Raw genomic sequence first — 17,597 nt, forward strand, 5'->3', positions numbered from 1 at the left:
TCTGGGGCGGTGTGGGAAGAGACTGAAAACAAATCGTACACCTATGGATGAGGACAGTGGGGGGTGTAAGGGCAGAGGGTGGGGTGGGAACCGGGTGGAGAGGAGCTATGGGGAGGGAAAAGAGGAACAACTGTAATAATCTGAACAATAAAGATTTAATTTTTAAAAAAGAAAATAAAAAAGTGGCTCTTTAGCTTTAAGAACTTAATCACAGCTGTGCTCCACTGGAGCTTCTTTTGACTACATCGTTTGCTTTGTTCCTAATTTTTATTTAGTGTGCATAGTAGTGTAGTTAGTGCATAATTTATATTTATCAACCAGGAAATAAATTTGGTTATGATAGTTTTTGCAACTCCATCATGTTTTCTGACTAAACTAAGTGTTTAATGATGGTTCTCAAATATTATCAAACTTATACTCATCAGTTCTACTCCTTGGTAGGTTCCTTACAGAAATGCCTGCACGTATATATCAGGTACGAATTTAAGAATTTTCATAGCCACATTATTTACAGTACTTCAGAAGAGCCCAAAAGACCGTCAGTAGTCAAATGGATAAATACACTGAGGTATATTGGATAAAAGAAGCCTGATACAACAGAATATATACTGTAGTATTTCATTTACATTAAAGTCAAAAGCACTAAAATTCTATTACTTAGTCATGCATATATAGGTATTGTGGCTATAAAGAAATGTAAGAAATAAAATACCATAGAACTCAGATTGGAAAGGGGAATGTGGAAGGCTTTGGGGGAAGGAGTTAGGTTCTGTTTCTTGATTTGGGATGTAGTCATACAAACATTTGCTTTAAAAAGGTTTATTAACCTATACTTTTGTGTTTTATGCCCCTTTTTTCATGTTGTTTTCACAATATGGTTTTAAAATAGGAGAAAATGAATAATTATCTATCCCTCAAAAAAATAAGGAGTTTTCCTAAAGAAAGAAAATCCTCTATTTTAACTTCTAGCTGTGCCAGCTCTTTTAAGACCTCGTGTCTATACTTGGAAGTTCTTGTTGTGTCCCTGAGAGGTCTCTGACTTTTTTTTTTTTTTTTTTTTTAGTACTCCTAAAGGGCTGAGGTCTCCATTCCAAGTTTGTGAACCAGTGATTATAAATTTTTTTTAAAATAATATGTTTTTCTTCTTTAATCACGGACCACTAATAATTCACCACATTTGATAATAAATATAACCTTAAATAATGTCAATAGTGATAGTAGCAGCAACTATTTATTATTTAGCACTTATATACTAGTACTATTCAAAACTTTTTATATGTACTTAATCCTTAATTTTAAAATGAGGAAAATATTCAAATAATTTTTCCAAGTTTGATCCCTTTAAAAATTTATTTACTCACCAAATATTTATTAAGTATCTACTGTGTATATACCAGGCATTATTTTAGCTGTTGTGGGTATAGAAATGAACAAGACAAAGAAAGCTTTGCCTTCATGTTGTTTACATTTCCTTAAAGAGACAAAAACTAATAAAACAACAAAATAATATGTTAGGTGATGAGTCCACTGAAGAAAAATAAACGAATATAATGCAGTAGGGAGCGACAAAAGTAATAATATATGGGATTTGAACAGAGATAGTACAAAACTGAGTGAGTTATACATGTATCTGGGGAAATGTCTGTGAGATAGAAACTGTGTGAAAACCCAAGGCGGATTTGAAATTGGAGTTTTAGAATAATAAAAATGCTTTTAAAAAAATAAAGGGCCAGATAGTAAATATTTTAGGCTTTGTAGGCTATAGGGTCTCTGTTGGGACTGCTAAACTCTGCCATTTTAGTGGAAAGCAACCATGTCAATCTGTAAATGAATGGACCTGGCTGTGTTCCTATAAAACTATTTACCAAATAGGCAGCAGGCTGGATTTGGCCCAGTGGGGCTGTTGATGACTGACCCCTGGGCTAGATTACATGGGCCTTATAGGTCATGGTAGAAACTTCAGATTTTATTTTAAAAGTGAGAAAGTTGTTGTTTTTAAATATATTTTTATTGATTTCAGAGAGAAAGGGAGAGGGAGAAAGAGATAGAAACATAAATGATGACAGAGTATAACTGATCGGAACTGATCGGCTGCCTCCTAACCGGGTATTGAATCCACAACCCAGGCCTGTGCCCTTGACCGGAATCGAACCCGGATCCTTTAGTCCGCAGGCTAACGCTCTATCCACTGAGCCAAACCAGCAGGTGAGAAAGTTTTAAGCAATAAATTACTCCTGATGTGATATGTGTTTATAATTTTTTAAACAATATGGTACTTAAATTTTCAACATACTAGAGAAAGTTTAGAATAGCTTTCAAAGTCTGTGTTTATATTATTTTATTATTTGCTATATTCATGTAACAAGCATTTGTGGAACTTGTATTTTATGTCAGAATTGTATTAGGTATAAAATTATTAGTAAGATAATAATTTTATACCTAATATAAAATTATTCCTGCTTTCTGTAGACAGTAAATTCCTAGACTTATTACATTTCTCTTGATAATCTTTGAGGAGTACCTAGTATTGTACCTAGTGCATAGTTGTAAATATTTGAAGGAATCTTAAAAGTTCATAGTATGTTGGGAAGGGTAGACATAGAAAGTTGAAATAGCTTAATAGAGATATGAATTGAAAAGGAACGGAAAGAAGGGAAGAGAGAGATACCAAGTCCATCCAGAGGAAAAAGGAACAGAAGATAAATTCCATTTTAGACACGGTGAGATTAAGTTCCTGAGATTGCTGAGTGGAGATATGTGGGAAGTAGTAAGACAATAGGGTTCTGAGACCTAAAAGAGAGGTCTAAACTAGGCATCAATATTTAGAAATTATAAATGTGGCTCAGTTGGTTGGGTATTGTCCAGTGCACTGAAAAGCTGCCAGTTCAATTCCTGGTTAGGGAACTTGCCCCAGTTTCAGGCTTGTTCCCCAGTAGGGGGTGTGTAGGAGGCAGCTGAGATGTTTCACTCTCACATTGATGTTTCTCTCTCTCCCTTCCTCTCTCTCTAAAAATCAATTTTAAATCTTTTTAAAAATAGTGTAGCATATAATGTCATTAAAGCCCACAACCTTGAAACACAAAAAATATAGGAAGCAGAATAAAACTTTATTATTACTATTTTTAATCTTCATCCAAGGATATTTTTCTACTGCTTTTAGATAGAGTGGAAGGGAGGAGGGAAGGGAGAGGGGGAGAGAAAAATATTGATGTGAGAGAGACATATTGATTGGTTGCCTTCCACATGTACCCCTGGGCCCGGGGTGGAGCCTCCAACTGAGGTACATGCTCTTGATCAGGAATCGAACCCGAGACCTCTCGATGCATGGGACAATGCTCAACCAACTGAGCCACACTGGAGGGGCTTAATTTGGCTTTTTTAAAAGGAGGCTGGGGCAAATCGTGCCACATACTATAAAGAGCCTAAATAGGAGGGAAAAAATTGAAAAGGAGCCATGGGTTTGGGCAGATAGGAGGTTATAGTGATCTTGGAACAGTTTCGATTATTGAGTTGTGGGTGTAGACCAAGTTGTAGTAGGTTGAAGAGTGAAAGAATAGAGAAATTATATCACATATGGCAAAAGTGTAAGTTGAAGGAGACCAACTGACATACAGGGTTAAATAAGGGGATATACAGAATAGCTATATCATCCTCCTAAGTGAAATTTAGAATATGAAAATCTGACTTTAAATAAATTATAAAGAAGCTACATTATACATTTACAGATAACCCCCTATAAAAGTTTATTTTTTTAATAGCTCTTCTAAAATGATTCATTTGACTGAAAAAAAAGTTATATAGGCATCTCTGCTGAATAGTATCAATAAGGAAAAGTAAACTCTTGGTATAACATAATTTGTATTATTTCTTTATTTAAATAACATGCCTTCTCAGAATTCCTTTATTTCAACGTAATAGCCTTGATTTAAATAGGATTGCTTTGTTTGTTCTGAGTACTTTTTAAAAAATTGCTAGGTTTAAAATAAGGTGGAAACTAATGAAAATAAAAGGTAAATTGTTCCCCTACCTCCAGACTTCTGCATTAATCTGATTGTTCTATTAGAGAGTTTGATTTCTCTGAGTTCCCCGTCCAGGGTCTAGTTCTTGTTCAAGCCTAGTCATGGGAGTAATGTTACCATCTTTAAATTTGGTCATGGAATGTGTTGCGCTGACTGCCCTGCTCAGGGAAATGCTATTCGGATTGGGCTTGGATAGTAACGTTTATTTTCTTTGGCAGAGAAGCTGATCGTCGAGGGGCATCTAACCAAAGTGGTAGAAGAAACAAAGCTTTCAAAAGGTTTGTGTTCTGTGGGATTTTTCTGTGGGTTTCCCGACTCTTGGATAATGAAGGTTAGTGTATATTTTCAAGGTCATTGTATTTTAAAAATCAGTTTATTTCTTATAGCTCAAAAAATGGCTGTCCTGTAATAGTGTTATATGATAATATAAAATAGTTGGAATTCTATTTTAAGAAGAATACCTTAATTGGAAAGTTTCTTTTTAAAAGGGTATATATGTGTGTGTTTTTAAATGCTTAGAATAGGTTTCTTTAGGTATTAAAGATTTGTTGCTATCTCTTTCACTTCAGCTTTGATCTCAAACTTTTAATCAAATACAATGTAAATCTTATTTGAAACAACAGGTAAAAAATGTTTGCAGTTCCATTTGGGAGGATATTATACCTTTAACATTTCTTATGATAATATTTTCTTCATTTTTGGTATCTCAATTTGATTTAAACAAAAGTGAATATGTAGAATCTTCTTATATTTTATCATGAATAGTCCTATAATTGCCTGAAGTAGTTTATTCTGTTCATTCTTTTCTGATACAGTTGTCAGACTTAGAGAAGAAAAGTGAGTTTTAAAGCATCATAGTGTCAAGTCACTTTTGTGCATAGGGAAATTGGGCAAATTTTATGGGATATGCTTCTTGTTATTCTACGACTTCTTTCAGAACATACCAGTTTAAAATCTAAAGCTACATTCCCAATTATTTTGGTCACTTAAAACAACGAGTGATAAAAGTTTGGAATACTCAATTTCAGTATATTCTATTTAGTGAAAATAATTGGATTTATTTGGCTTTTAAAAATATTTTAAAGGATAGTGTTATTTCAGATATCTGGTGGCTTCCATTCTGAATTTTGTGCACAGCAGATGCCATATTTGGGGAAAGAATGCATAGAGTATGCATCACTAATATTGTCTGGCAAGCAGGCATTGAGTTTCAGAATGTGAACTATTTTTAGTACATATGGCAATTTATTTCATCTTATTAAAGTGAGATGAGAACAGACTTTAAAATAGCTTGTACTTCATCACCTAAATATCTATTCAGATTAGTTGGTTGAATAAGCAACACTTTGAAGTAGAAGTAGAGCCTTCGGTGGAAAAATGAATGCCTCTTTAATTAAAGAAAAGTATCTTGATGCTTCTTTTTAATGCATTCTGAATTAAACTATATTTGCTCAAAATTATGTGATGTCATTTTTGAAAGAGGTTTGTGCAATCATACTGATTTCCTTTTGAAATTTGGCTGTAAAATACGTATTGAACGTTTTAAAAAGCATGCTTTTTATTTATTTTTAAGTATTTTTTTATTGATTTCAGAGAAGAAGGGAGAGGGAGCGAGAGATAGAAACATCAATGATGAGAGAGAATCATTGATTAGCTGCCTCCTGCACACCCCCTACTGGGGATCGAGCCCGCAACCCGGGCATGTGCCCTTGACCGGAATCGAACCAGTCCACAGGCCGATGCTCTATCCACTGAACCAAACCAGCCAGGGCTAAAGAGCATGCTTTTTTATCTAGCAGTTTTACTTCTGGCCTTTTTATCTTAAGTAAAACATTAAATGTGCAAGGGTATTTTAGTGTTACTTTTTTGGTTTTGTTTTGTGCTTGTTTTTGTTTTAATTGATTTTTGTTTTGAGAGGGAGACAGAGAGAGATCAACTTGTTGTTCCACTTATCTATGCATTCATTGGGTGATTCTTGCATGTGCCCTGACCAGAGATAAATTCCACAACCTTGGCGTATTGAGACAACACTCTAACCAACTTAGCTACATGGCCAGGGCCTGTTTAGTGTTGTTTTAAAAAGCAAAAAGAGAAAAACATAGGTGTCCATTAATAAATTATAGCAAATAAATTCATGCAAGAGAATAGAATACACCCTTTAAAAATAATAATACAGATACAAATTTTATATACCCAGAGATATTTTTTGTCTCCAATCAGCATTTTACTAGTACTTCTCACAGTAAACATGCAGAGGTAATACTTGTAACAAACTAGATGGCTGAAATAAGTTACATTTTAAATATTTTATATCTGGCTATAAAGTATTTTCTTTTGCATCTGGCCAAATTGTGTTATTTTTGTTTTATTGGTAATGTTTTTAGGGGAATTTTCTGCATTGAAAGTATCAGTTGCTAGAAATTGCCAGTTATCAGCTATACAATCTTAGTATTTTCTTCATATATTTTACCTAATGCAAAATGTAATCATTGGCTGCATATGCTTTTTGTTTAAGCCCTTACTCAACTTGCAGTTAATGTGTGTTTACAGTTGCTTTAGGGGTGAAAGTAGTAAGAAATTAGTAGTTACACAGCTGTATTGAACTTCAAGTTCTACCGCTAGCTATATGCCATCAGATAACTTACTTTAGTTCTTTAAACCTCAGTTTCCTCATTTGTAAACTGGGATTGGCAATATTTAACTTGCAGGGTTTTGTGGGAATTTAATGAACCATTGCTTATAAAGCAGGAAGCACCATACTGGTATTCACACAAATGTTAGTTCTCTTTCTGTTTTTGTTGATTACGGAGAGAGGGAGATGGAGAGAGGGATAGAAACATCAATCATGAGAGAGAATCATTGATTGGCTGCCTCCTGCACACTCCCTACTGTGTTTTGAGCCTGCAACTTGGGCATGTGTCCTGACAGGGAATTGAACCCTGACTTCCTGGTTCATGAGTAGACACTCAACCACTGAGCCACACCAGCCTGGCATCTCTCCTTTTCTTTCTTATCCTGATCCTTAACCTTGCTCTATTTCCTGGTTCTAATGGTATACAAAGTGGTCTATGGCCCATATGTTTGTTTTGCCCATCCATTGTTATGTCTACTCAAAGATACAGTGAAAATAGTCACCTTGTTGTAGATTTCCCAGTTTGGGAATAGTTTTGGTATTGATGTTGGTAGCTATATTTTTATTTCCTTCTGTATACTATTGGTATGTATCTTAATGATTAAATACTGCAGTGAAAATGATCTAGTAATGACTTTTTTTAAATTTTTTAAATTGATTGGGGTGACATTGGTTACTAATGACTTTTTATACTAGAAAGTTGGGTGCTGCTTCATAGCTGAAGAATAGGGGTAGATACTTTACCAGTCATTTGTTGTGTCTTGTGCTTCATTTTTTTTTTTTATTGATTTTTTACAGAGAAGAAGGGAGAGGGATAGAGAGTTAGAAACATCGATGAGAGATATCGATTAGCTGCCTCCTGCACACCCCCCATTGGGGATGTGCCCGCAACCAAGGTACATGCCCTTGACCGGAATCGAACCTGGGACCCTTCAATCCGCAGGCCGACGCTCTATCCACTGAGCCAAACCGGTTAGGGCATTGTGCTTCATTCTTAAATAGACTTGGTTTGCCTTTATATAATCCTATATAATAAAAGGCTAATAGATGCAAATTGTCCCCTCCGGAGTTCGGCTGACCGGGAGTTCGACCACTCGCTATGACGTGCGCTGACCACCAGGGGGCAACGTGGAACAAAGGAAGGCCCCGATCAGCCCTGATCGCCAGCCAGGTGTAGGGACCCTACTCGTGCATGAATTTTGTGCACCAGGCCTCTAGTAACTGTAATATCAGTACATAAATATGGTGGACCATGAGTTGACTAAATAAAAAATCTACTTGCTTTTTTATTTACAGTAGATTTGTGCCTTCAGTCATCCTTTTTTAAAAAGCAACTACTATGAACTGTGTACTGTTCTATGCAGTAGGGTGGGGGCGGTTTATAACAATTAACAAAACTGAAAAAAATCCCTGCCTTTGTGGAGCTTATTTTCTAGTAAGACCTTAATGAAAAGGTTAGACCAACTTTTAAGGCAATTTTACCTTCCTGGATAATACTCTAAATATAAAACAAATGTTCTTTCTAAACCAGAAGAATGCTTTTGAAAATATATCCCTCTTAGTTTTACCTCAATATCTTGATCATAAAATTGCCAAGAATATAAAAATCAGAAGAGAGTCATTTTTCTGTTTTCCTTTCTGTTACCCAGAGTGGTTCCTTTTGTATCTATATAGATTAGGTGTACTAGCTGCCTTATTTGAGACTACAACTTTGTGATCAAAACTAGGACATTTGGAAATTTCTGATTATAGCACGTTATGAATGCACCAGAACAGATTGGATGCCCATGGGCCTTCATGGTCAGTGACTTCACTTCTAATTTCAGTTCTGTCTCTCAGTAGTCAACCTTTGACTAGAAAAGACAGTTAGAAAAGAAGCAAAGGCTTTTTGTAATCCATCATCCTTTTTACAAGTTAAGCCACAAATTCTAGGGATGTTCTTAAATGGAATAGCCATTACAAGTTATATTTTAATATTATATTTAATTTTGACAGTAATGATTTTAGATAGATTTCTGACTGTTTTCAAAATGGAAAATATGCCTTAATTTAGTTGATTATAAGACAGTATATATTCACTATAATTTTTCAAATAATTTATGACTATGTGAAGTTAGAAAGTAAATGTCTACCATATCCCTGTTTCCAGAGTAACTATTGGTATCTCTATTGTAGGTCCTTCTACATTTGAATAAATATATACAAAAGAATTTCACAGCTAGTTGTATAGCTGTTTTCAATTTTAATGGGGTCATATTATAAATACTGTTCTTTAACAGATTTTATTTTTGCTTAATAATACTCAATATATCTTTTTAAAAAAATATATTTTTATTGACTTCAGAGAGGAAGGGAGAAGAAGCAAGAAATAGAAACATCAATGATAAGAGAGAATCATTGATTGGCTGCCTCCTGCATGCCCCTACTGGGGATTGAGCCTGCAAACCGGGTATGTGCCCTGATCAGAAATCGAGCCGTGACCTCCTGTTTCATAGGTCGATGCCCAATCACTGAGCCACACCATCCGGGCTCAATATATCTTGAATATTTTCCATTTCATAATAAACAGTGCTGCAGTGAACATTTTTATAGATACTATATGTAGTTTATTTTTTCTTTAGGGAAAGTACGAAAAGTGGATATGTGCATTTAAGTTTTGATACATTATCACCACAAACAATACAAATGTATAACATAATAAAAAATAATCATATACTTATGGAATTTATAATCTCACTAAGGAAATAATATATATGTACAAACACATAATGGCATGAAATAGAACATAATTAATTTCAAAAACATGATACAATAAAGAAGATGCAATAAAAAGGAGCGGCATCCTGGAGATAGATATGAAGACTTCCTCAGAGGTGATGGGGCTTAAGCTGTATCTTACAGAATGAACAGGACAAGTAGAGAGAATGGTCGTTGAGTTTAGGGGAATTCACCTTAAGCAAAGAATTGCAGGTCATAATGAGCTGACATGCATTGGCTCTCTAAGAGGCTGGCCTACTTGAAAAAGAGCTCATGTGGGAATTAATGCAGGGACAAGGTTATGGCTAATTGTCTTATGGAGAACAGGGAGATGCTAAAGAATTATGATTAGAGAAATAACCATCTCTGTAAATAGTATCATAATGCATATCATAGTATCCACAGATGTGTATTTTAGATGAGAATCTAGGGCCTAATTAATTCCCAGTCACCTTTAATTAATTGTTGGAGTTACAGTTAGGATTTTTGAGAGCACTTCATTGAAAACTATACCTAGGATATCTTTATTGGATCAGGCAGCACACTACTTGCAAATACAAAACTTTTTTAAAAGTTTTTTTCTCAATGTGGTTCAGGTACAGTTATATTTTCTTTAGATATAAAAGGCTCTTGCCTTGGCCAGTGGTGTTCAATGGTTAGAACATAAACCCAGCACCTAAGGGTCACAGATTCAATTCCTGGTCAAGGGCATGTACCTGGGTTGCAGGTTCAATCCCCAGCTCCACTCAGGATGTGTACGGAGGCAACCAATTGATGTGTCAATTGACATCTCTCACATTGATGTTTCTCTCTCTCTTTTCCCCTCCCTCCCTTCCTTCCAGTCTCTCTTAAGAAAAAAAAAAATCAATGGAAAAAATATCCTCGGTTGAGGATTAACAAAATAAATAAATAAAATAAAGATGCTTTCAAAAAATTAAAATAAGTTAAAGGCTGTTAATTTTACTGTCTTAAGTGTTACCTTTATAACAAATAATTATTTTACTTTTGTTATAAGTATAAATATTACTAAGACAAACTAGTGTTTTTTATGTAATAGAGCCATTTTCTTTCATCATCTTCATAAAATGTCCACATTTTCCTGAGAGTTTTGTTATATTTGTTGCAGTTTTCTAAATACTTTAGCAAAGCTTGCTTCATTTTTGTTTCCAGTTGGCCAGTGGACAGCCCTGAACAAAAGCCCCAGCCCTCTGCACAGCAGACATGCTCCACATTATAATTTAATATGAGCTACGTAATAACCAGCATTCCATTTTGGACTAGAGTGGTGAAGAAGTAAGAGATTAGTGACCTGAGTTCATTTTAAAAGTATTTTGCATAACAGTAGATTTAGAGCACGCATAGCCTGAAGTAGTTTTATTGATAGAAGCTATTTAGTTATAATGAGATTCTGCTTTTTTTTCCTTCTTGGTAGAAAATCAAGCAAAAGCAAAGGAATCTGATTTATCAGATACTCTGAGTCCAAGCAAAGAAAAAAGTAGTGACGACGCTACAGGTGAGTTTTAACCTAATGTTTACTAATTTGCAGATGTTATTATTACCAAGCAGTTTAGATATGCAGGTTAATGTGGGTAGAGATTTCAAAGTTTGTGTTTGAGGGAAAAGCAGTGCTTTCATTTACCAAGTCATTTTCTTTCATCCTGAATATATGGATAAAACTATCCAAATAAAATAGCTATATAAATTTCAACTATTCAAATACAATAGAAGTATAAATTTCGGTTATTTATTTTGATAGTAACAGCTTGCTGATAGAGTTGACTACTGTTTGTAATTATCTTTTTTCCCTCTGTAGACGCCCAAATGGATGAGCAAGACCTAAATGAACCGCTTGCTAAAGTGTCCCTATTAAAAGGTACTTTAACATGTTTTTATAACATTTTAAACCAGGGCATCAGATTTACATACCCTTTGCCACAAATCAATTCCATGTATAATGTGAGATTTTCAGTTTTAGTTAAAAGATTATGTAAGATAGGTTCTGTGAAGTAGCACGAACTAAAATTAAAAACGTTGGTGTTGGTGTCAATGCTTCAAACAAAAATATTTAAATTGTAAAATAATGTTTATCAGTCTAGATTATGAAGGGCAAAGCAGGAAGTGGTTAAATATGATATGCAACAATTTTTTGTATGTTTACCTCGGTACCTCTGATAGAAACTCATTGCTGCTTTTAACATAAATTAGTAAAAGGTGAAAATATTAACTTCCTTGGGGAAAACCACCTATTTGCTCTATTATGATATTATAGCAGTTATAAGTGTCCTAATTTTCTCATCATTCTCTTCTCCAGTAAAGATACCCAGGTTCTTAGGACACTTCTATAAATTTTGGGTGGGGGTAAAGTAAGTAATGCTTGTAATAAATTTTTTCATTTGTTTCACTTCTAAATAAGAAGTACATTTATTTATTGATATTTACTTGTTTAAAATGAAATGGATAGGCAATAAATCAACATTTAAGTGTTTTTAAAATGAAGTGCCTTGGGTTGGCTTATTTATAAATCTGTGGTTATCAGCATTTAGACTCTTATATTGCCTTAGTGTACACAAGGAAAATTGAGATGTGAGTTCAGACCAGTTGGTTAAACATGTTGGTAGCAATGGACTAACACCGGGCAGTTCTCTGAAATCAGCAGCAGAAGCAGCCTATGGAAGTTTCTTTTTTTTTTTTTGTAAAAATACTTATGCTCTGGCTGGGCTATTAAGGGATCTTCCAGTCCAGACCCTGAGCTTTGGATTATTTATAGAAACCTTAATTTCACCCTGCATGACTCTTCTGCTGGCCTAGTGGTGCAATGATGAGGATTGAGGGTGGCTAACAAAGAGATTACTTAGATTCTCTTAGGGTTCCTTAGTCTGAACATCCTGGCCTTCTTTTTTCTTCCACGTGGATATTGAAGCTCACTCACATGGCTTTTTGAGCCACCTTTGATTGAATTCCATTACCAAGGAAAGTCCTAAGATTACTGGTCCAGGCAACGAATTGCCAACTTGTCTTCAAGTATGAGCATAGTTTCCAGCGGTCACCTTTGATGTTAAAAAGGCATGATTTCTTTCTAGTATTGTAAATAATAAATCTACATTAATTTTTTCAGAGTCCAGAAATTTTATTTTGGAATATTTCTGATTCTTTGCAGAAATACAGTATTGTTATTATATAAAAAATTGTTACTGAAAACATGTCAGAACCCCTGGGCCTTTGTGGGAACATAGGAAAACAAGAGGGAAGGTGAATGAGTAATGAAAACCTATCATACAAATTAGCTGTTCTTGTGGTCTTTTTTACTATAGAAATCTCCCAGAAATCTTTTTAGCAGCCAAGTTCAGATTGATTTATAAGTAGCATTTATGATTATATTAATTACATTCAACTTGTTATTAGTACTTTTGTAATTTTGTCAGTCTGTTCTAAATTTTATTTTTATCCTGTTGCCAGAAGTTCAGTAAAATTTACATATTTGTTGAATGAATTAATAAAAGACCTTACATCAAAATTATAAAACCACAAGAGCATTAGGAAAATAACATTCTAGACAAAAAGCTAAGAGTCAAAGAGGTCTGGGCTCAATCTCAGCTTTGTTATTTATTTGTGATAGGTCCTTGGGCAAATTGCTTAACCTCTGTGCTTCACTTTTTTTCATTTGTCAGACTGGGAAAAACCGACTTCATGAGGTTATTGTTAGGATTAAATTAAATAATGTATTTGCCATGGTGTTAGGAATATAACATGTTAAGATTGGTACCATAATGAAGACACTGATTATAATAATGATAGTAATTGATAAAAATAGACTTGTCTGTTCAATAGTAACTTTTCACTCATTGAATAAGATTGTGAGGTTTAAAATAAATATTTCCTACTTTATCTTTTAGGGAAAAGCAGGTGGTGGATATTTTCAAATTAATAATAGAGTGTGCCCTTCTAGTTGTTAGATGGTATGCTGCCCAATTCACAAATCACATAATAAAGCCACTTAGAACTTAATAATAGTTAATAATAATATCTATTTGTTACTTTGCCACATGTGAAGGGATTTTTTTTTTAATCCTTGAGTACCACAGTAAGGCTAAGTCGTTTCTGTACAAGTACTCATAAAAGGGAAAGTTGTGGGAGAGAAAGAGACTGGAAAATGCAAGGTGCATGTGGAAGGAAGGTGGGTGTACTAATGCTGCTAGTAATCGATTGGGTTGCCATTGGTTAAGATGGGTCAGAATTCCCTAACCTTCCTTTAAGTCAGTGGTTCTCAACCTTCTGGCCCTTTAAATACAGTTCCTCATGTTGTGACCCAACCATAAAATTATTTTCGTTGCTACTTCATAACTGTAATGTTGCTACTGTTATGAACCGTAATGTACATATCTGATATGCAGGATGGTCTTAGGCGACCCCTGTGAAAGGGTCATTCGACCGCCAAAGGGGTCGCGACCCACAGGTTGAGAACCGCTGCTTTAAGTTAAGGTGACAAAAACAGAACCCCCAACTTCTCTTACATTCTATATAATTGCCAATTCTTGTTAATGAAGTACTATCTTTATCAACACCTATTGAAAGATTTTGCAGATTGATTTTAAGAACAGACTAAGTCAGTCACTGATTAGATGTAAAGAAAAATCAACCAGTTTAGAGTCAGGCATAGTTTAGAAGTGTTTCTAAGAAAGTCACCATGACCCTAAATAGTTGTTTTTCCCATTGCTTTTTTTCTTTTGTAAGAGTTGTATAAATTCTTAAAAATAATGTATTCACTACCACTTACTAGAAACATTTGTGTTATGCTTGATTATGTGTGGTTGTGCTTGGTAATCTGTGTAAGTTCAGTAGGCTGACAGATTTTTTTTCCTAAATAAAGAGTAAATTATTAGACCACAATGTTAACCTTTAGAGTTGTAAAAAGGAGTTATATTTAAGTAATCCCATTATTTTCCCCACTGAACCCCTATGCCTCACTTCTGGAACCATTATTTTTAAATTTTATTTTTCCTTTTAAAAAAAATAGCCAATCTTTACTTAGAATTATAGTATGCTACTCTTCATTTTAGTTATCTAGTGTTAAGAAAATAAGCTAAAGTAGATTAAAAATTCACCATAAGATGTAAATAAAAGGATGATAGCAATAGTACCTTTGTCCTAAAATAAAAATCATTCTTAACCAATTTATGCCACTTTTGAAAGAGAAATGAAGATGTGGCTTTAACCCAGGTTTTTATGTGCTTGAAATCATTTCCCTAAAAACCAATAAAAAGAAAACTAGAATTTAGTCCAAGTAGTATTGAACACAAGTGGTCTATTTAGGGACTGTGCCAGGGCCTGCCATGGTTTCAAAGTCTGATAAGATTGTCCTTGGAGTTTGAGAAAGTTCTAGTCGAAAGGTGATAGAAAAGTTACAGATGATAAACTGCTTCTTTGTTGATGTTGCCATTAGGAGTCAAAGTGGGAGTAAGAATGTTCAGATTTTTTATGTTTCTTTTTGTTTATTTTGGAAGATGGGGAGGAAAGGCAGTTTGAGCTTCATGGAATAAGTATCATTTGAGATGACCCTGAAAGTATATCTATCATATTATATATGACGTGTTCAATAATTTAAAAAACAACCTGAATCTGGTCAACTTGAAGGACGTTAAAGATTAGGGGCACATTCAAAATAATGTGGTGCGCGTACAACAAAATTAGAATGTGGAAAATTCTGTAGGACAGTGACCCAGTTTCTTCAAGTAAATTTCGAGATTTAAGAGATGTGTCACCTAAATGCAATGTGTGAACCTTGTTTGGATCATCATTCAAACAATCCAACTGCAAAAGAAATTTGAGACAATGGGACGTTTTTAATACTAAGTGGATACTTGATATTAAGGAATTACTTATTATTTTCAGTGTGATAATAATAATATTAGTTATTTTTGTTTTTAGTTCTTGACGTTTGGAGAATATATTTAGATATATTTTAAGTGGTTAGGATTATAAGAAGAGAGAGATATCTTCTCAAAGAAAATATTAAAAACTACAAGCTTTTTAATATGGGTTGGGTTTGACAAGTACAGTATAATTAAAGTTTGTTCACATAATCATTTGAGTGTTTTTTTAAGTTGGGGTGATTATTTTGGCAAAACTCAGTGGCTTCTGAGCACAGAAATTTGCTCAGACCTGTATTTTTGGGAGATTTGTTAGATGAATTGGAATAGATAGAAGCTCGAGGTAAGGAGGCTTAGGTAATTATTGACGGTCTGAATTAGGATGACTGTTGTGGTAATTTAAACAAAAGAACAAAATTGGCCTCTGTTGTTCTTTCTTTGGTAATTATCTGAAATCCATAGGCCTGAGAAGCAGAATATGAGAGAGAAATGAAAGTCAGATATAATTTCTGGAAGAAGAGGTATCCTGGTGGGAAAGTGATGGTTCTAGTTTGGCACGTGTTGAACAGGAAAGGTGACCTGGTGTGCCTGTTGTCCCAGCATAATTATTACAAGTGCTCCCTTTCACATTTAAAGGTGTCCTTGTTTCATATTGTTATCCTAGGAATTAGAAATGCTTTAGAAGTGCAAGACAGAAACTAGGACTAGAGAGTCATTGTCATTTATTTCTGAGACATTTATTGACCTAAGAAATACAGAGATAAGATACATGCAGAGGCTGTGGTCTTATGGAAGATAGTGTTGACAGGGTTTAATTAGGCGTGGTGAAAACTTTGGAGAGCATATCTAACCATGTTTTGGGAATTCTATGCATAGGGATGGACCATCGTAGCAAGGGGAAATTACAGAGAAAGAACGAACAATGGGGAGGAAAAGGAGCCAATAAAAGATCCAGTTATCAAGAAGGAGCCTAGCTGGTCAGAAGGAATGGCAGAGGGGTGAGAATCAACAATAAGAGGTTGCTGCCTAGAGCTGTCTCATATGGCTGCACATACCCACGACAGAAAAATGGTCTTTCTCCATTGTAAAGGTTGTTCTCCTCAACTAAGCCTGCAACTACCAGACCTTCCAAAGGGAGGAGTGCTATTAATAAAAAAAGGATACACCCACCTGGCCAACTGCCTCAGTTGACGAGTTAACAGATGTTGTGGCTACATTAGCCTTCGCTGCCTCAGTCAGATCTTTTATCAATTGACGAGTTAACAGATGTTGTGGCTACATTAGCCTTCAGCAAATATGCAAAATAGAACTTGGGAAAAAATACTTTGATTTGGCCTTTTACCAAATCAGATGTTCGTAGCATCTCATCCATGTTTAGAGCAAAGGGAAGGTTTAAGTTAACTCTCCAGTCTTCTGAAGAAATTTAATTAGGACATCATATAGGTATTGCAAGTGACAAGGCTGGTTCATTTATTGGGTTTTTGTGTGGTATGGACCTCTTTATAGGATTTACCTTTAGTCTGAGAAAAGCTAGCCCTTGGCCTATACTATACACCGGGTAGTTCTAAATATAAAGCATTTGTGTTAAAGGGAAAATAGATCTGTTGTTCTTTCCATGCTATCATAGTTCCTAAAAACATTTATTTCCACCAGACTTGCACAGCTAAATAAAGTAGATTTGGCTCAGTAAGGCTTCCATTTATCTTCATCTAAACACTTTGAACTGATACTTATCACAAGACTTTTTCCAAGATTATGAAGTACATTGTTACGAAAAGTCCGTGACAAAAGTAAGGTACCACGACAGTGGGCCAAAGCCATAATAAACTAATAATGCATTTTCCCACAGAACCCTATGAAGTACAATGAGCCATTGATCAACCGTAGCAGAAAAAAGATTTGCTCATTTGTCTTAGGCCAAAAAAAAATTTTTTTTCTTTTAAATTGTCACTTGGTTTTCTGAAAAGAGGATCAACACATTGACTACTTGATTAGTTTGAATATAGTCATTTGTGTTTATATTAAACTTAATTTGTAAAGATTTGGAGTCAATATCTCTACTTCTATGATCAAACTCTAGAATTTTATATTTATACTAGAGGCCCGGTGCACAAAAATTTGTGCACTGGCGGGGGAGGGCCGGGGGGAGGGGGTGTACCTCAGCCCCACTTGTGCCCTCTCACAGTCTGGGACCCCTCGGGAGATAACCACCTGCTGGCTTAGGCACGCTCCCCAGGTGGCAGATGGCTCCCCTCCGCCCGGTTCCCACCCCACACTCTGCCCTTACCACCCCCCCACTGTCCTCATCGATTGGTGTACAAT

At 35.0% G+C, this 17,597-nt stretch overlaps 1 protein-coding gene across 19 annotated transcripts in view; it reads left to right on the top strand.

Annotated features, from left to right (window-relative positions):
* The window catches only part of SLMAP (sarcolemma associated protein), a 164,091-nt gene that overhangs the window by 123,535 nt on the left and 22,959 nt on the right, over positions 1 to 17,597 (top strand). For 18 of the 19 annotated variants that reach the window (XM_005868385.2, XM_014541353.1, XM_005868393.2 and 15 more), the window contains 3 exons: positions 4,238 to 4,297; positions 10,841 to 10,921; positions 11,222 to 11,281. In XM_005868385.2, the coding sequence (XP_005868447.1) occupies positions 4,238 to 4,297; positions 10,841 to 10,921; positions 11,222 to 11,281 (201 nt within the window). Of the gene's footprint in view, positions 1 to 4,237; positions 4,351 to 10,840; positions 10,922 to 11,221; positions 11,282 to 17,597 lie in introns of all 19 variants that reach the window. The other variant, XM_014541358.1, reaches the window with a different exon arrangement.

The sequence above is a fragment of the Myotis brandtii genome, unplaced genomic scaffold (genome assembly GCF_000412655.1).
Source record: "Myotis brandtii unplaced genomic scaffold, ASM41265v1 scaffold268, whole genome shotgun sequence".
Classification (NCBI taxonomy): Eukaryota; Metazoa; Chordata; class Mammalia; order Chiroptera; family Vespertilionidae; genus Myotis; species Myotis brandtii.